The sequence below is a fragment of the Balearica regulorum genome, chromosome 12 (assembly GCF_011004875.1).
Source record: "Balearica regulorum gibbericeps isolate bBalReg1 chromosome 12, bBalReg1.pri, whole genome shotgun sequence".
In the NCBI taxonomy this organism is placed as follows: Eukaryota; Metazoa; Chordata; class Aves; order Gruiformes; family Gruidae; genus Balearica; species Balearica regulorum.
In genome coordinates, this window is record NC_046195.1 from 16,123,573 (window position 1) to 16,143,158 (window position 19,586).

At 51.0% G+C, this 19,586-nt stretch overlaps 1 protein-coding gene across 5 annotated transcripts; it reads left to right on the forward strand.

The window, feature by feature from the left end:
• Nucleotides 1-316: 316 nt before the first annotated feature.
• KLHL25 (kelch like family member 25) lies at nt 317-19,586 on the forward strand. Of its 5 annotated transcripts, XM_075765063.1 has the most exons (4): nt 317-515; nt 11,061-12,394; nt 12,813-12,890; nt 17,982-19,586. In XM_075765063.1, exons 1-4 carry the CDS (start codon nt 326-328, stop codon nt 18,153-18,155), a joined length of 1,776 nt encoding a protein of 591 aa, XP_075621178.1. In that variant the 5' UTR covers nt 317-325; the 3' UTR covers nt 18,156-19,586. The 5 variants fall into 5 exon arrangements, with proteins under 5 accessions (XP_075621178.1, XP_075621177.1, XP_075621180.1 ...); XM_075765062.1 differs by having other exon boundaries at nt 318-515; nt 11,061-12,890; XM_075765065.1 differs by having other exon boundaries at nt 480-580; nt 11,061-12,890; nt 17,982-18,125.

Sequence of the window (19,586 nt, forward strand, 5' to 3'; positions counted from 1 at the left end):
CCAGCCGGCGTGGGGGCTGCAGCACACCCGTGGGGGGAGCAGAGGGCAGCGCAGAGTTGCTCAGCAGGGCTGAAACGGAGGAAGGCGGACTTTAGGACCCGGGGAGTTCCGAGCCGCCCTCGTCCCGCCCCCAAGCCGCCTTCCTTTCCTTCTATTGGTCGCTGCACTTCGCTTGCGCCCGCCTCCTCCCATGCGCCGCTCCGCAGGGGGGCGAGGCGAAGAGTCGCGTCACGGTCTCGGCGCTCCCTGAATGGCCGCGGCGGCGGCGGTTGGCCCCGCCCCCGAAGTCCCACGCGAGACAGGTTCCACCCGCGGGTTACATTGTATGCAGGGAGCGCGCGGGGCCGGGGGAGGTGGGGGCGCCGCCGCGCGCATCGCTCCACGCGTGGGCCGAGGAGCCGCCCCGCCCCGGAGCTGTCGGCCGCCCTCCCTCCTGCCCGCCGGGCACCCTGCGGGGCTGGGGGGGGCTTCGGCGCCGCCGGAGGTTTCGGCTTGGTCGGGCGCGGAGAGAGACGGTGAGTTATTTTCCCGAGCTTTGGGCTCCGGCGGCCGCTTCCAGATCCGGCTCTGGCCCCTCGTAGTTAAGGCCGGGTTTGCTTTTGCTTTTGCTTTTGCGGGGATTCGGGGGCCGGGGGAGGGCAGGGACCTGCCGGCCGGCAGCAGGGCACCCAGCACGCCGCCCCGGCTGCCGGCCCCGGGGCTTGCCGGGGATCGCGGAGCACGGTGTTTCACACGCGTGGAAAGCCGGCAGTGAAATGTTTAGCGAGGTGAAAGGCTTTTCTAAAGAAAAAAAAAAAAAAAAAGCAAAAAGCAGCTATTCATCTCTTGAATATAAAAGTGGCATTGCTTTTTTTCCTTCTTTTTTTTTCTCCTCTCTTGAACATGTATCTCTGAAAACTGTGCTCGAAGGGACACAACTTCCGTGGCCTTTCCGATGAAATCAGTTCAGGTGACGCTGTCTAGAGAAGTGTGCAGGTTTGTGTGAATGACTGAACTGACAGAGGAGAAAAAATAGTTCATCCCTCTGCTGTCCTTACAGGCCCCTTGGCATTTAAAAAAGTTACAAGCTTGTTTGGTAGTTGGGTTTTTTGGTTTTGGGGTTTTTTTCTTTTTTTTTTTTTTTCATCCACCCACTTGCACTTGGAGGGTTTGAGGTGGGGGGGCTTACTCTAGCCAAATCTGTGCTTGGAAGAATCTTCTGTCCTCAGCCTTCCATAAGCACACCTAAGCGTTTCATGCCATTTATATGGAGACCCCTGGCTTCATAACCGGTTTCTGTTTTCTTTTCCTGGCAGTCTCTCCGTGTCTTCTTCTCTTATGATCTGCTGGAGTGACCTCCCTGGTCAGGGTGCCGTGGGCTGTAGCTTTTGTGGTCTTTCTCCAAATGTACTTCTGGAGAGATCCAGAGCCCCAGGAAAAGCAAACAACTCTATAACCTTTATACTTTTAACAACTTCCTTTGTCTTCTCCCTCCTTCCTGTGTCTTGTGACACTTGTTTTTATTGAACTTACCTTAGGAGCAACGCGAGATGTTTGTGGCACACCCCGCACGTTTCTGGTGGTGGCCAGCTGCCTCTGTTAACTCAGCTGAGTTCTTCATCGCTGCTCTGGTAACAGTCTCCTTCCGGAGCGGGTGCAAGCCAGCTCTGAGCTCTCCTGTACTTTCTTGTCAAGGGATCTGACTCCTTAGTGAGATGGGACCCTTTCTGGGGCCTCTCTGTTTTCTTTGTCCTGTTTCCTGCTTCAGATCAAATTTTATCCCAAACCGAATTTTGTTTCTTTTGTGTCTTTAACCCTAACAATCTGCTCTGGTTTATCTCTGTGATAAGGCTGTGTATGTTCAGTGAAGCTCTTGGGGGGAGTTTTGCTCGGCAGTGGGAAGGTGTGGGGTGGGACGAGATTCTCAGGACCGAAACCAGAGTGAAATTTGCTGCAGAAGCAAATTAGTCGCACCGTAACGTGGACACAGGAGACTGTATGCAGCTTCAGCACTGGGGAACTTAAACTTCCTATCCTTTTTTTTTTTTTGTTCATTTTCTGAAGTATTTGGGGACTGTTACCTCAAGTTCTTCTGCCTCAGCATGTATGTGAAGCGTGCCCCGTGGGAGCCTCCCATGCTGTGTTTGGGACGGGTTCGAGTAACTCAAGGGGTGAGGATGGTGGTGTGGATGTGGTTTTGGAGAGGAGGTAAGGCCAGTTGAAAATCGTTCGACTGAAGGAGTTAGGCAAATGAAACTTGTGAAGGCAGACAGCTTGGGAACAGATGACAAGATGCTGCATGACACATACTCCAAATATGTGAAAATGAGTGTGTGTCTGATATATAAATGGTCCCACCGGTGCTGGAGTGAGTGCTGGGCATGGTCCTGGATGGGGACAAGGAGTGTGTGCACGTCTATGTGTACGTATGTACGTGTGAATTATGACACCATTTTTGTCCCTACAGTGGTAACCAGCCGCACCCCAAAGCCTGCAGGAGTTCAGGTCCTTCTTCTTAACAGCCAGAAGAAGTTCTAGGCAATGTTTACCAGGTAGATGAGTGAAGCAGGAAGGGCAGGATGTGGCCCTCTGTGGAGGTGGAAGAGGACGGGCAGTGCGTTGCGAGATGGGGAGGGAAGTGGCAGCATTACCAAAGAGGGTGTTGAGCAGTGCCTTGGCCTTGGGCGTGAGTACGTGGAGCAGGACGGGCAGAGCTGGCCCGGGTGTTCGCGGCAGTGACGGTGACTGTGGAGGGGGCAGGTTTGAGGAAGCGGTGTCAGCAATTGAACTGAGGAGTAGATTTACTCCCATCTTTTATAGACTGTAATTGAATTGCAGTGAATGTAACTGGCGTTGCTTAAAACAGCGGCTGCAGGAAAGCCGGCTAGGAAGCTTTTAGCTGTGACAAGCTGCCCCAAGGCCCCTGGCCTGACCTTTAACCACCATCGCATCGGTTTGTCTTTGCTTATCAACTTTATATCCCCGCAGTGGCTATTAGTATCTCTCCGGTCAGTACAGGCTGCTCTGTCTTCCCCCCATCGCTCGAGCTTGTGAACGTTGCATGTCCCGTAACCACTGTCTGTTTGTTGACCATTGGACTTTGCAAAGACTACCGGTTTTATGTGATAGCCTGCCAGATTGTGGAGAGGGAAATTTTTTACTGTAGCGCGCTGGCAATCGCTCTGGTTTGCTTGTGATGCCTGCACAGATGCCCAGGATAGCCTGGGCTGCTGCAGTGCTCCCATGCTGATCCAGAACTTGCAAGCTGAGTGCATGGTTTGATGCTGTGTTAGTACTGAAATTAAAAGCTCAGAGATGGGTGTCATATTTGTTCCTTTGGTCCAGAGCCAGAGGGCAATGAGCAGTGCCCTGTCTTGCAGCCCCCTTCAATATCTGTCAGTGCTTTACAATCCAGCTGCGGATGGCTGTCCTCCATGCCATCAACATCAGCGGCTAATTGATTCAGGAGACACGAGGGCCTCCCGTGTCCAGGGCTCTGAACTCTGTCCAGAATTGTAAATGAACTCCTGCAAATCGAACCTGGCAGTTGCATCAAGATCTCCTGCCTGGCAGGGGAGTGGGGAAGACAAAACAAAACCCTAGGTTAACTGGCCAGGCACAAAATTAAAATCCTGCCCTGACAGCAGGCGGACAGACCTGTTTGGTGTGAGCATCCGTAGCAGGGCTTCTGGTTAGCCCGACCATCGGAGCAATCGGCTCTGCCAGCCTCAGCCCGGGAGCCGGGCACAGTGCGCAAAGAGAGTGTGGGAGGATCTGAATGTGTTTTCTGGAGTCAGCAGCTGCAGTGGTTATTCTGGCGTTAATTTCGCATATACCACATCTCATCTTCTGAACTTTCCCGGGGAAGTGGCGTGTGGTTCTGCTCATCTGTATTTGAAGTACCGAAGGCCTTTTGCCTTTGCAGCACATCAGCAAGTTGGCTTGCTTGAAAAGGACTTTATCCTGCCTGGATGGGGCTGGGGTAGATACTGCGATCAAGTAGATTGTTTCCATTCTGGAGCCTTTTTGAGTATAATTTGAGAGATGGGGCTGCAAACTCACTTGCCTCCTCTGCAGCCCCGCATTCATTTTGCAAAGCGACTGTGATTGATCTGGCAGAATGGGATTTATTCACTGGTGGAGCTAGAGGGCAGCCGGGGAGGACAAAACCCCACAGCAGCCTCTGAAATGAATCACGCTCTCTGAAAAGACCCACTGGGGTTACGGCGTAGCAATGAAAAGCTATTGTCTGGAGCCTGAACTGTGGCTAAAAGCATTATTTATCCCGGTTTGGATAGTGGCTGTAGGAGGGTGTGGTATTCCCAGGAACTGGAAAGCCAATGGGCTTAGTGGTGAACATGAATTTTATTTGATTGCATCACAGGTAGCTCAAGAATCTTGGTGGAGTATCTCAGTTGCAGAGTAGCAAATCCAATACCTGATTTGTCAATAAAACTGCATCTATTGAATGGAAAGTGGATTTCCTACTGGTGTTTTTGTTTTGGTTGGAACACAGTTGCCGTTGGCTCAGATTAGTCCATGTCTTAATAGATTTGAGGCACAAGTGCCCCTTTTGCCAGTGCTTTTGCAAGACAGAACAAGAATCTCGCTAATTGGTACAGCTTGGAAATACTGCTTTTGTTTTCTATGCTAAGTGGCATTCAGTAGATTCTTGTGGTGGCTTTGGGCTCAGAGTGGAGCACAGGTTTAGAGGGAGGAGCAGTGGGTACTGGTGAGAATGGGATGTGAAGCAGTGATCGACAGACCGAGTTTTGAGTGCAGCTTTGCTTTAGTAAGCACATTCAGATACGTGCCCGGACCTTCTCCAGACAATCTGATCTCCTGGAGCCTACAGAATTGGGCTTGGAAAACCTCCCAGTTTCTGTCTGAGCCAACAGAAGGAGCCTTTCACATGGTCTCTCTGTTTTGTGTCTGGGATATACAGGCTAGATTAGAAACTGAGAAAATGAGAAGAAACAATAAGGATGTCTTCCATTCTCAAAGGCTGGGACAGGGTCAGAAATTCTGCTTTGGGGGGATGAGGTCAACTGTCTTTGCTTGCCTATTTGCAAATATGATGAAACGGCGAGACTTTGTCGGGAAGGCCAAATCCAGCTCTGTTACAGAGATACCCGCTGATTCATGGCAGAGTTACGTTGCCTGAATTCCAGCGTGCAAAATCACAGTTGCGTCTTTGCTGCGTTAGTCATCCTGAAGAAGACAAGAACAAATTTGGCTGTTGTGGGCAAACCACTAAATTCACGAGAGCTGCTGGAGATGAACCCAATTTGTTAGAGAGCGAAGCCTGCACCCAGGCACGCAGGAGCGTGGACAGAGCGGAGGGACGATGCGGTGAAGGTCCTTTGCTGCCCACCTGGCAGCAGCCCAGGCTCCACGCTCCACAAGTGCAGTGCTGCATTAAATGCCAGGTGCTATTTTAATTCCTTTCATCTCAAGCACTCTTTACAGAAGGGCATTATTAGTATCGAGCATTTTGAGCAGCTTCAAGCCGTATACCTGATAGTCCACCGTGTTTTGCAAGGACATGAAAGTCATCTGAAAACATCTTTACATTTGTTCCTTCCCCTTTCTTGTTTTCTGTCTCCCTTCCCCCCATCTTTTCCTGTTTTCCGTTGGTTTTTTTCCGCTTTTGAAGCTTGAGCTGTGTCCACGAGTATGTGAATGCCTCTCCAACGCTGAGAAATTGCATCTGAAAGCAGCTGTATCTGGGGCGCGTGTTTGACAGTGAGCTGCCACACTGATCTTTCTCCTAAGCAGATTTGCAAGGAGCTCCTCCCCGTGAAGACAACACAGTGGGTGACTTTAGGTTTCTAGTTTGCTACTCTGTACAGTAAAAAGGGGGAAATTGGCTGTTCTGTGCCAGTGGTTTTGTCCTGGGATGGTGTTGCTGGCCTAAGCACCAGGCGGTGGAGTTCATGAAGGTGTTGGAAAGGAACAGATATTTGGGATGAGTGAACAGGAGTGTTACTAATGGGTAGAGAATTTTTCCACCGCTTCCAGGGAGAAGCTGAACTTTGGCTGAATTCAAAATGGCATTTCACCCCAAAGGGTTGATATTGTGAAATCAGAGAAGAAAAAAAAAAAAAAAAAGAATCTTACGCTTGCCTCCCTGCGAAAGCATCCATCGCCGGCTGCTCGAGGCAGGTCTGCTCTAGTCTGGAAGGAGCAGCTAGCTATAGGTTGTAGTGCAGTCCATACGTGGAGGGCTGACTGCGTGGGAATGAATCTCTACTGCGGCATGAGCAGCTTCTTCCATGTCTTCTGAGCTGAGCCAGCGGGGAACCTTATTGCTTTTTTATTTACTTATTTATTTACTTTACTCATGGTTGAGTGGGGCAAAAAGAAATGTGTTCTGCTTGCTGCTTCTCTGAAAGTCTGATTAGCAAACAGAAAGCACCAGGTTTGGTTCATGGGATTTGGGCTCTTTGTTGGTGTTTAGCGAACCTTTACGGTCTTGGGAGAACACTTTTAAATCCTGTACTTTTTGCCCTTATAAGCAGAAATGATTCCTGATCCCCTGAAGTCCCACTGGGGAACATCTTACTCTCAAATATTGTTCTCTTGAAAGGAAGCAGCATCTCAGCTGGTGATTTCCTGCAGATAATAAGTGAAACTGGAGATTTGTGGACAGCCTGCTGGTTTAAGATGGAGAAGGGAACCCCAAGCCTAGCTAAATATAGCACATGTATCAGTAGTCCTTCTGAGCTGTCCTCTCATGCATTTCTTTTGTGATTGGAGACTAGAGGCTGATCCAGCTTTGAATTATCCAGTTCCTAAATGCTGCTTGGGCTTTTCAAGAGGTAATAGAGTGTTTCTGAGGTTGTCCTAAATGAGCCATACCAGCTCCCTATAGCGGACTCCGACATGGCGACCCACCAGCCCAGGAGGGACAGCTGTCTGCTGGGGCATGGTTTGTAGGAAGCAAGAGGCGCTCGGACGGGATAACTGTGGTCGTTGTTCGGGTGCGGAGTTTGGCCAGCTCTGTGGTTTTGTTTTTACCCCGTTCTCTTTGGCAGCTTTGTCCCTGTCCAAAGAGACTGCTGGGGTGTTTTCTTCATGAGCTGAGATCTGAGGGGTCTTTTCTCCCTGAGCCAACTCCAGCCCTTCTTTTGGGTTGCTGTCTGCCCTGTGTGGGCGAGTGGAAGGATTTCCAAAGTGCCCTTATCTCGCTCTGCTGGAAAAATCCTGTCTCTCCTATATCTGCTGTACAAAGGCTGCAGACAGCCAGGGGAATACTATAGCCAGCAGGCAGCATTGGATAGTTGTCAAGAAACTGATGCCCCTCTGCCCTCATCCATATGGAAGAAGGGTTATTTCTGCCTCTGCATGCAGTTAAGATCCTTCTAAAAGGCTATGCAGTAGATATTTATTTTTTCAATAAATGCTTTTTGAAGGAAAAAAATGAATGCAGTGTGGAGAAATCCCAGACCCAGTTTGTTCAGGTCATGCCTTCTGCTGTTCGCATTGACAGGTCTGTTCTGGTGATAGCTTCCTGCGTGATGGAAGATGCAGCTGTGAGCTCCGATAACCCCCTGAGCTCTTGCAGAGCAGGTGGGAGCTTGGCAGGAGCCACTGACAAGTTTCTTTGTGTAAAATATTCCTCATTCTGAGTGGTTCTGGTTTTTTCTCTTTAGCTCAGTAGATGGATAAGGGAAACAAGGAATGTAGTAGGGGACAAATTCTGCTCTGCATGCATCTACTGAGAAGTGCCTAAGAGCATGTCATGGGTCCAGCCTGTTCATCGCTGCAGTTAAACATTGCTTACATTGCGGCTTACGTTTGCGCACCTCATGAAAAGTGTAGACGATCCTTTTAGTTACAGGCTTCTGAGGTTCATAGGGCTGCTAGATTTTGGAAGAAACCCATCAGATGAAATAGCTGCTGCCTGCAGTTTCTGTTCATCTGATACGGTTGGGATGATGCCAAGCTCTCCGGTAGACTGAGAGATGCAGTGGGGTGTGTTTGGGAGAGGAAGAATTAGTACCTGCCGCTTCTCTGCTTGTGCCCAGCTATGGCAGGATTCAAGCAGCCCTCAAAACAAGCTGTTTGGAAGTTGCTGAAAACCACGAGCAAGCCTTGCTGGTGAGATGGCTGCGCACCAGAGTTCAAAGGCTGCTTTAGTTTCAGTTTACTGGTCTGTCCAGCCCGGGTGATCTGTGACCAGTGACATCCAGCGTCATAACCCGGCTCCAGGAGAGGCCAACTAAAGGGGCTGCGTGCGGCTCTTCAGCTTTCAGGCTTGCAGCCGTACTGGGCACCGGCTGGTGCCGGTAGTGGAACAGGGTGATATGAAGAGCTGTCCTAGTGGGGACTGGGCTGGAACCTGCTCCTCAATACCCGTTGGATAGAAATATTATTTGGTTACCCAGTGCCTTGGGCAAGATGTTTGATGTTGGAAGCCTGAGATTTTTTATATATGTGTGTATATAAAGTGGCTCTGCTGCAGCTTTTATATAGACATTTTTCATTTCTAAATAACCTGCTCCTTCCATTCCGAGCAGTGGCTTTTCTAATCTTTGTGTCAGAAAAAATTATGCTGCCTTCCTGCAATCTTTTTGTTTGTTTCCATAGCTGTCCTATATAAATTGCTTAATTTTCTGTGCATAAGCAAATCAAAGGTTAACATTGAATAGCTGACCTGAGCTGCGAGCAAAGAAAGCAGTAGCAGTGTCAGGGTGGTTTCTGAGGTTGTAGGAATAGGGACCTAAATCAATAGCTTTTAGCAGACTCATAAATGTTTCATTTGTATTCCTTGCTTCGGCATTATAGAGCTTTGACACGAGAATTCATATAACCTCTTAAATTAGTGTTGTCCCTGTGCTGGGTGTAGATGTTGGAAACGATTTCCCTCAGATGCACTTCAAAGCGCTGCTCCGTAATGGCATTTTCCTTCCTGTTTTGGAGCCTTGATTCTGCGCAGCCTCCGATCCCGAGCGAAACAAGCTTGGCAGCCTGAAGCCCAGGCTGCAGGGATTTTGGCGAGGAGCGTGCACATATCCAACCCAAATACCCGTGGCAACGCTCCTGCCTGGCACGGAGGCCAAGTTGGAGTTGTGGCTGCTTGGGCAAGCTATTGTTTCTGCACGGAGAAGCACAGAGAGACCTTTTCCCTGGACTGTGACACAGCCCTGAGGAATGACTGAGGCCTCGGGAAGACCAACCTCAATAATTCACGGCAGGAGGTGGGGAAGGAAGGACGTGCCCACAGCTATTTGTCGAATTTGGACTCTTGGAAGCGCTGGAGAAGCGGGGGGTAGGAAGCATGTGAGCGGAGCGTGAGTCAGGCAGCTTATCTGGTCATCTGCCTCTGCTTGAGGTCATCCACCCGTGGAGCGTGGGAGGGTTGTGCAGCTCCAGGTCTCCAACAGGTCAAGGCTGTGACCCGCCGGCAGCCTGGGACCTCTGTGTCAGCTCTCTCGGTGTAGACCTTGTGCTTGCAGAGGAGAAAGACCCTTGAGAAACCTCAGGCTGCGAAGAACAAGTTAAAAAAACCAACCAACCAACAACAAAACCAACTCAACCAAAACCCCTTCCCCAACTCTATCTGTGTGGCTAATTACTGATTTCTAAGCAATTGGGTGGCTGGAGCGGGTTGCTGTGGGATTTCAGCCCTGGTATCTCCAGCCTGCAAAGCAAAACTGTGATGCTTTTGGGAAGATGGGATAGAAAAATAGTCCTGGGTGAGAGATGAGGTCTAGCAGAGCTGGATAGTGTTTCTCAAGCAACCCTTTTCCTGTGAAGTAGACCCACTTTCCCCAGCTTGTAGCCATTTCTCCTGGCTGCCTTGTGTTGGCAGGGAAGCTGAGCTGATGGCAGACCCTGATGCTCCCGTGCATCCCAAGAGGGTCCTCCCTGCCCGAAGCACCGAAACGCTCCTGGGACAGTCCAGACCCCCCCAAGCTCTGTGGCTTGCCCCATCTTTAGCCCGTTTGGTGGGCTGCCAGCCTGCAAACTCCCCTTTTAGCTAGGGAGAGTCTCTTTTACTGAAAAAGAAATGTCATCTAGTACAGTGCCTGCGATGGCTTTGCGGCGTCTGCTGTCATGGGGGCCCGTAGTGGAGGCACAGCAGGCGGGCACGATTTTTCTTTTTGTTCGGGCTCATTTTTCAAACCTCAGGACAGTCGTGCTAGCAACTTCAGTACTTTCTGCTGTAAGAGAGGACTGTATGAATATCTGTCTGTCTGCTTAAGTTACGTGAAGGACAAAATAGAGCTGGCTAAAATATTTTGGAGCAAAGGACTTGGATTTTATCATCCAAGTACTATTAATTTGATTGGTCCAAAGGCTTTTTCTTCCAGGGGCAAGGATAGGTATCAGGTAGCACTTAAATGAAGTAGCAGCTAATAAAAGCCTTGTGTTTGCTTCTGCCTGTCTGTTAAAAAGCCTAATTTAGCTGTCTCTTTTGTCTTATTCTCTGTGGTGAATCAGTCCTGCAAAATGTTTAAGTCACATGAAGTGTCTGGTGAGTTTTATCAACAAAAACTACAATGAATGGGTTTGGTAAAATTTGTTCAAAACTTTTGGCTTGTGCTGGTAGCTAAATATTCCATAAATAAAACCAGTAGCAATTGCCTTTCCTAAACCTGCAATAATCTTCAGGAAAATCAGAAGCCAAACTGGATTTCTGCTGAGCCAAGAACAGACCAGTGCCCTTTATCCTGGATAGACTGCTCTCTTAATGCTGTTTTCTAAGGAAAAATAACTCTTCTGCGGTTTGCCAATACCCTCTAGGGGCTGTTGAGACAATTTACCATCAAGTTTGGGTTTTGATTGCTTCACTTTGTTGCTGTGTTGCTGAAACCAAAGGGCAGGATTTCCCCTTTCACCCTGCTCTGCCTTCCCACCCTGCTCGGCCCGAGTTAAATTTTTGGAGGATGTGAGGGTGCAAGAGGCACAGGCTCTGCAAGCCAGGGTGCAGGAACACTGGAGTGTCACCTGGTGCTTCACGTTTGAGGTCCATTGACAGTCTACCAGAGTTGGATAGCAAATGCGTATATTCTTCATGCCTTACATCAGTGAGGACAAGAGAATAATGGGTTTTCTGGTTTTTTTCTCTGCAGGCAAGAGCTCTGTCATCATGTCAGTCAGTGTCCACGAGAACCGTAAATCCCGGACTAGCACCGGCTCCATGAACATCTTGCTTTTTCACAAAGCTTCCCACCCGGACTGCGTCTTGTCCCATCTGAACACCCTGAGGAAGCACTGCATGTTCACTGATGTCACTCTTTGGGCAGGAAACAGGTCATTCCCATGTCATCGGGCAGTGCTGGCTGCCTCCAGCAGATACTTTGAAGCCATGTTTAGCAACGGCCTCCGGGAGAGCCTGGATGATGAGGTGAACTTCCATGACAGCCTTCACCCAGAGGTGCTGGAGCTACTGCTGGACTTTGCTTACTCCTCTCGGATCATCATCAATGAGGAGAACGCTGAGTCCCTCCTGGAGGCTGGAGACATGCTGCAGTTCCACGACGTCCGAGACGCAGCAGCTGAGTTCCTGGAGAAGAACCTCCACCCTTCCAACTGCCTGGGCATGATGCTGCTCTCGGATGCTCATCAGTGCCGGCGGCTCTATGAGCTCTCCTGGAGGATGTGCCTGGTCAACTTTGAGACTGTTCACAAGAGTGAGGACTTCAACAACCTTTCCAAGGACACTCTGCTGGACCTCATCTCCAGTGATGAGCTGGAAATTGAGGATGAAGAAAAGGTCTTTAAGGCTGTCATCCAGTGGGTGAAATACGATCTGGATGAGCGGAAGGCTTATCTCCCAGAGCTTCTGAGGAACGTTCGTCTGGCCTTGCTTCCTTCTGAATGCCTCAAGGAAGCCTTGGCTTGTGAGGACTTGATCATGGTAGATGAAAGGAACAAGCTTGTCTTGGATGAAGCTATTCAGTGCAAGAAGAAGATTCTCCAGAATGATGGGGTGGTCACCAGTCCCTGTGCCAGGCCTCGCAAAGCTGGGCACACCTTGCTGATCCTGGGAGGACAGACCTTCATGTGTGATAAGATCTACCAAGTGGATCACAAAGCAAAGGAAATTATCCCCAAAGCAGACCTGCCGAGTCCACGGAAGGAGTTTAGTGCCTGTGCCATCGGCTGCAAAGTATATATCACTGGAGGCAGGGGCTCGGAGAACGGGGTCTCAAAAGATGTATGGGTGTATGACACTGTGCACGAGGAATGGTCAAAAGCTGCCCCAATGTTAATAGCTCGGTTTGGGCATGGCTCGGCTGAATTGGAGAACTGCCTCTATGTCGTTGGTGGACACACTGCAGTGGCTGGAGTCTTTCCCGCATCTCCTTCTGTTTCCTTGAAGCAAGTAGAGAAGTACGATCCCATATCCAACAAATGGACAATGGTGGCTCCTTTGAGAGATGGAGTGAGCAACGCTGCGGTGGTGAGCGCCAGGCTCAAGCTTTTTGTCTTTGGTGGGACCAGCATTCACCGAGACATGGTGTCCAAAGTCCAGTGCTATGATCCAGCTGAGAATCGGTGGATGATCAAAGCCGAATGCCCACAGCCCTGGCGCTACACCGCAGCCGCTGTCCTGGGCAGCCAGATTTTCATCATGGGAGGAGACACCGAGTTCACGGCAGCATCTGCCTACCGCTTTGACTGTGAAACAGACCAGTGGACGCGCATCGGGGACATGACAGCCAAGCGCATGTCGTGCCACGCTTTGGCCTCGGGGAATAAACTCTACGTGGTGGGGGGTTACTTTGGGACTCAGAGGTGCAAAACGCTGGACTGCTACGACCCTACGTCAGACACGTGGAACTGTATCACAACGGTGCCTTACTCGCTCATCCCCACAGCTTTTGTCAGCACCTGGAAACACTTGCCATCGTGATGAGGGTCAGGGCTTGGGGACTTGTATCCAGGAGGTCAATAAGGTAAGGGTCTCCTCCTCTTAAACCAAAACTTGCTGTCTCACCCCAGTTGCATCTCCACACACCACACTGCAGCCATGGGTTCCAGGTTGCTCATGTTTTGTGAGAAGAGTGCATTTAAAGGTGGGATACGGTGCCAGAAAAGAGTAATCAGCTCTTCCATGATGTAAATCTACCTAGCTCCCAGGTTGGTCTTGTTTCCAGATGGTGCCCTCAGTATCTGAAGAGAAATCTCCATGGGTGGCTGCAAGCAGTCCACAGATCCCCTGTCTCTGCTCAGAGCCAGCTGGGTGTGCCAGCGTCACCCTTCTGCGTGTGTGTGGGTGTGGGAGGGCAGATGTGTCAGCACCTGCTCTCCTGGCTGTCACCATAGACTACATCCTGCCCCTGTGTGGCGGAGGGGGTTACTGTTTCTAAAAGCGCTTGCAGATGACTTCTGGGAGATACCAGTGCAACAAGTGGTTTGGAAAAAGTCTCAGTAGTTTGATATTTTTGCTGGGTATCTGGGTGATTTTTTTGGAGCTGATGAATACATAGGCAGGTGACCCTTGGGATGCCGGCAAATCCTGGATCTCTTTTTATGCTCTGTATTTACATTTCAGTGGGTAGCAGGAGCAGAAGCTTAGAAGCCACGGTGCATTTGATGGTCCTAGTGTTTATTTAACATCCAGACTGTTGCTTGTTAAATCACAACTTCTGAGACTTCTGTGTAAGACCTGAGTGGGAGGGAAGGGGTTTTGTAACCAGAAGGAGAATGTGTTTATCAGTGTTTTGAGGTGTGTGAGAATGTAGTTGTTGGAAACTCATGATGTCCTGTCTCATTTTGGTGCTCCGGTTCTCCCTTGCTCAGAGAAGGTGCTATTGCAGTGCCACTGGGACAGGGCAGTTGGTTCCTCCTCTCCCCTCTCCAGTGGGACGCCTCGTTGCTGTTCTGGTTACCAGCTTGGCTCCGCAGAGCTTTGCATGTCTTCACCAATCTGTGCCAAGGTGCAGCTGGCCAAAAACTCTTCTCACCTTGCATCATGAAAGCAGCTATTGATACGGGCAACACTTGGATAGCACCATCTTCCCAGGAAGTCCCTAACACCTCTGCTAGCTCAGTCAGCAGTTTCACCAGTGCTGGCAACACAGACAACCCTGCTTTGGTGGTTGGAGACTACGTCCCAGCTAGCTGAAGGAGCTGGGAAACCCTTGTGTATGGGGGTGGGATTGACAAACTTCACTTATGGTTTTATTGTAAGGTGGGGACTGTGTGGAGCGAAATTCTTCCATAGACTCATCAAAATGCACTTCACTTTACACAGGGAAGAAAGAATGCTGCCCAAACCCTCCAACAGCCTCTCACTTCCCTGCTTCCCACTCGGTGTGGTTGGTGCGCCTGGGAATCGCCCAGTGGGTGAAATTACTGGCATCTCCCAGTGATCATCTCTTTTGATGCCAGGTGGGAACCGAGGAGGAGCTCCTGGCATCTCTGCTGGGCATTTGCCCAATGTGACCACCTGCTTTTCTTGGGTCGAAAAAAAAGCACCTGGAGCATTATGCTGGCCTTTGATTTGCGAAACACCTGGTTTTAATAAGGGCTGGACCACAGTGAGGGCAGGGCAAGAGTGGAAAGGGTTAAAAGGAGATCTCTGAGAGCTTTCCCAGCACTGGAAGATAATGGCCTTTCCAAATTCTCCTCCTCGGGCGTTGCCTAGCATCTGTCACAGTGGCTCAGTAATCTAATTAACTGCCACTCAGCTATTAAATATTGCAGCGAAGAGTGTGAGGACTCCATCATTTTCAACTCAAGTCAATGGGGCCTCCCCTAAGAGCCAGCCTAGAGCTGAAAATTAATTTTCTCTGGTAGCAGATGCGTCTGAATATTAAAGCTCAACACCAGCCGCACTGCTGGGAATAGGAATAGGGAATATTTTTTGAGGTGGGAGTTGATTCTTCAGCTGCTGAATAAAAAGCCGTCTCCAAAGTCACAGAGACATTATTTTCCTCTACTGCCTTTTTCCCTCTGTACTGTATTTGGGTTGTTCAGACCTAATAAACAGTTTTGTGGGGGTTGTATAGGTATTTCCCTCCCCCACCCCCCCGTAATCTGGAGCCTGGCACAAGCACAAGAAAACTAGGAACTGTAATGCCAACCTGCAAATAAAACTGGTGAAAAGTCACTGTGCGAGGGTTTTATATGCTTTTTTGGCTTCGCTTCCACTCTTCAGTTAAAAGAAGTGTTTAAAATATACATGAGTTCTTGCCAGACAGAATGTCTCTTCACTTCATTTTTCTAGAGACTTTTTTTTTTTTTTTTTTAAAAACTAAGTTATTGTTATGACCTCAGCCACTGTGACAGCTCCTTAAATAAAGCACCAAAACTGGCGAGTGAAGGCCAGGCCCCAGTGCCTTGCCCCTGTCCCACCAGCCATGTCCCACGCCTTTGCCTTGGCTGTCCTGGCTGCACCTGTGCCAAAACTGGGCTTGGGAACTGGGGCGACTGGTCACAGGGTCCCTAACAACTACCCTAATGCCCTACAGCAGGTTGGCCAAGGGATCTTCTGGCTTGCAGCTCCCACCACGTCACGTCTCTGCTGCAAGCTCTGTTTTGGTCCCTATGGGATCCTTCTTCAAGAGGGGACATGCAGAAGGCAGGTTGGCCAGCCCGTGCCTGGGTGCTGGTGTGCCGTGGGGATGCTAATCCTATGGAAACCCCACTGAGCTGGAGAAGGCTCAGGAGGGACCATCCAAGGTGTCCTCAGAGCAGAGCAAGCCAGGTGGGTGGGGAAAGGCCTAGGCAAACACACAGTGGGAAATAATACTTTGTATTCATGAAAAAAACAACCTTCTCACCTATAAACTGGTGAGGTTGCATTCATACCAGCCCTGAAACCCAAATAATACGTCCTTGAAAATTGTTGATCATAAACCACCGAGCCTGTGTTTCATTTAAAGCATAAAACTGATCAGCTGGAAACGTTTCCTTGAGGGCATGGCCTTCACCCTTCCCAGCTGGAGCCAGCGCACCTTTCAGCAGAGGTCCCAGTTCCCCTGCCAAGGATGCCATGTGACATTAATTCAGTGCTTATTGCCAGCAGTTAATTCCAGGGATCAAGCATGATTAGTAATATGAAACATGAAAGCCTGGTCTCCTCCCACCCGTGGTGGTGGAGCCACGAGGAGCTGAATGGTTACAAAAGGTAAATAAAATACTGAGCACTTGGCTAATAACAACTCTCTGTGTTTATAAACAGAAGCAAAGTCCAGCCAGGAGCTCAGGGGACGATGCTGGGTGGTCTGTTGCAGTCCTGTGCAGTGACAATTGATGGGGACAACTCTACACCTCCCAGGAGGTGACTTCAGGTGGTACCAGGAACAGGTTCTCCAAGCTGCCTGTCTCCAAATTAAAAGTGGCTTCGCCAAACTATCTGACCTGCGTGATGCTCTCATTTTCATGGGACAGGGTCACAGATGGGCTTGGGTTCAAGGAGAGGAGCCCTTAGCTGGGGGTTGGATGGTCTCTGGGGACATGGGAGCTGCAGGTTGCATGGTCCACTCAGGGAAGATGAAGTAGAGAGGGGAGTCACTGCATCCCTCTGGGCTGGCTCCTGAGCCTCAAATACTCCCCTGGGGTGGAGATTTCAGAGCTCCCACCTCAAAACAAACAGGGATGAGGCAAACCCCATAGCAGCTAGGAGCTTTTCAGCTCCTGCAGGACCCTCCTCATGGTCTGGGTTGTAGGGAGCGGGGACTGGTGGCCAGGCACTGCTCAGGCACTTCTTGAGGCTCATCCGAAACCTCAGAGCCCATTTTGTGGCTTCCCCCCGGAGCCCTTTGGTGGGTTTGGCTCCCGCAAATGCTGCGGGGTGGCACCAGCAGCCGGTACCTGCCGTTGGGTGGGCACTGAGCAGCCGAGGCTGCAGGCTTTGAGGCAGTTCTGGCACCTAAAAGCTGATCTCTGGCCCCAAAACTGCAAGGATTTAGGCAGCGTGCCGGGTCCAGAACTGTATTCCAATACCGTGGTCACACTAAACGTCGGAGCTGTTCAATGACTTTTCCTGATTATTTAATTACAGCTTAGATAACAAGCCTTTTGCAAAGACAGTTTTACCGCTGGCTGGTTTGGCTTCCTTTCCACATGGAGCAGCACTTGGTCAGCCTTTACCTTTCCAGAAGCTGGAGGGTTTCGTTGTCATGCATTGCTCCCAGCTCTCTCCCCAGAGCCCTGTTCGCAGCCGGACACCTTCCTATGCAAAAGCCCCAGGTACCTGCAAACAGCAGCCTAAAAAGAAAAAACAACCTCAGGATAATCTCCCAGCTCCTAAACACAGCAGCTCACCTGCGTGCTGCGAGGTTGGTTGCTTGCAACCTGTTACAACCTCGCTGGTATTGCCGGAACAAAGTCACAGCTGGTTTCTCGCAGTGGCTCCTAGGGAAACCTATTTGCATGCGTATAATAGCGAGGCCGGATAAACAGGGACTGCAGATTTTTTTTGCCGCTGCTGCTCTTTTCCAAGAGGCTGGTTGTCTCTGAAGCCAGTTTATCAGGCAGCGTTGGAAGGGAGTGGCTGGCCTGGGGAGGAAAGTCGATGAAAATCAGGCTTTTCCTAACCCTGGGCAGATGGAAACGTGCAGTCTGAGCTCGGCCCCAGACTGGATTAATCGACCCCTTGGAAACATCAGTCTCACGGATGGTTTTGGAGGAACCAGTGGAAAAAGAGGAAAAGGGTCTTTTTGTTTTGTCTGGTCCAGTTCTTGGGCCCTCCTCCCTGCCTTAAAAATAAAGCTAAAAGCCCCATTTCCCTCAACTTTTCATTCCCTTGTCAAGTCCGCAGAGGTTTCCTGGACAGCTCTGCCCAGCTCCCCGCTGCTCTGAGCCCTCCCAGCTGAACGCCCACTCTCTCCCCTCTCCTGCGAAAGCAAAGCACACCCCAAACCCCAAATAAACCAACTGCTTTCCACCTCCACCCACCCCTGGGGTCGGGGCAGGGGGCTGCCCCAATAGCTGCCCACGTGCACCCCTTTTCAGGTGCATCGCGCCAGCTGTATCCCCTCCTGCACGGGCTGAGCCGAGCGTCACACCGTTAATGAGCTTTGTCTTTCCGTCCCCAGGTACCAGAGTCACATCCGTGTCCCCTGTCTCGCTGCTGGGGCCAACACAGCGACCGAGTCCCCTCCCATCCTCCCGCACCGGACCCCGAGGAGCCTTTCGCATCCCTTCTTCCCGGCACCAGGAGCGGGAGGCAGAGTCGGCCCCGCTGCCGGCACCGCACCACAGGGGCATGAAGGGCCACCCAGCCCCGCCACCGACGCTGCGTGGGGATGGCGAGGAGCCGGGAGCGCTGGCTGCCGGGCTGGGGCTGGGTACAGGGGGCACGGGGGGTGGCTTGTGGGTGCCAGTGGCCCATCATTGGGACTGGGAAGATGGAGGCTGTGCACTGGGCTGCATCCCTCAGCAAGCACGGTGAGGGGAGCCGATAGGTGCTTTTTCTTACTTGGTTGGGGGAGGGTTAAGAGATAGTAATTTTTTTTTTTTCAAAGGCAGCAAACTTGCCATTGGCAATGGCTGCTGCTTGGGTGACTTGGAAGTGTGTTTTTAAAGGGAAAAGGGATTGAGAGCACCTGGCTGTGCCCATCCTCTGGCCACTCTGCTGAGGCAATGGCTGTCGAAACGTTAAAGCGTGGGAGCTCGGGGCGGCTGCCAGCAGCGCCGGGTACCGCGGCGAAACAGGGCAGGTGCCTTTTGTTTTGCACTTTGGGCCTTTTTTATCTCTCCCCCCCCCCGCCCCGGCCCCTTTCCTTGCCGCAGCCAGTTGCGATTTGGTTGGAGGCCGGGCAGGTCCCCGCACAGCTGCTGGGAAGAGCACGGCGGCTCTGTTAGCGTGCCAAGGCACCGGCACCGCTGCCGAGATATTCACCAGATAAAACCCACTGCGTGCTCGGAGCCGGTCGTCTGAGTTCCCCTACCGCGCTTGCCGAGCAGCGCGTGGGTGAAGAGTGTAATTAGCAAACGAGCAGAAACAGAGGTGCAGCGGGGCAGCGCTCGTGTCTGGTGAGGCCTTGGAGGGAAAAGGAGAGAAATAGGGGAGCATCGCAGGGCTGGCAGGGCGGGCTGGGGAGGGATCCCCTCCTTCCCTATGCACCGCGCATCCCGGCTTCACTTTGGAGAGGTGAAAGGTTGGGCTCTAGCTTTGGGAGCCAACAGTTGGGCTCTAGCTGCCCCAGGTTGTCTGCGCACACTGGCTGCCAACTGTATTTGGGTTTAGCCATGCAAGAGCTGTCAGTCCGAGTCGCTCCTCATGCACGCTGTGGAGGAAGGCACGTGGATTTTGGCTGTCCATACGAGGATGCAGCTCCTGACCAGCTTCTTCCAGGGCTGGATCTGCCGAAGGCTGGTCCTGCACCGCCCCAGCATCCCGCTTCCCTCCGCAGCAGATCTGGTCCTGCAGATGCTCCGGGCTTGCCTTTCTCCCCTGGATTAGGTTAAGCTGTAGCCTGGCCAGCTGAATGATGCAATGTGATGAAAAGCCTTGACTTGGCTTCAAACAACAAAGGTCTTTTCGGAGCAGCGAGCACCAGTTGCTGCTGGGAAGAACACACTTTGTGCAGAGCCGGTCTGCGATGCTCTGGATGACGTTTATTTACATTTTCTAGTCTCTTTTTTTTTTTCCTCCAGTTGCCTGCGAACTTTAATAAAAACGATGATCTGGGAAACCA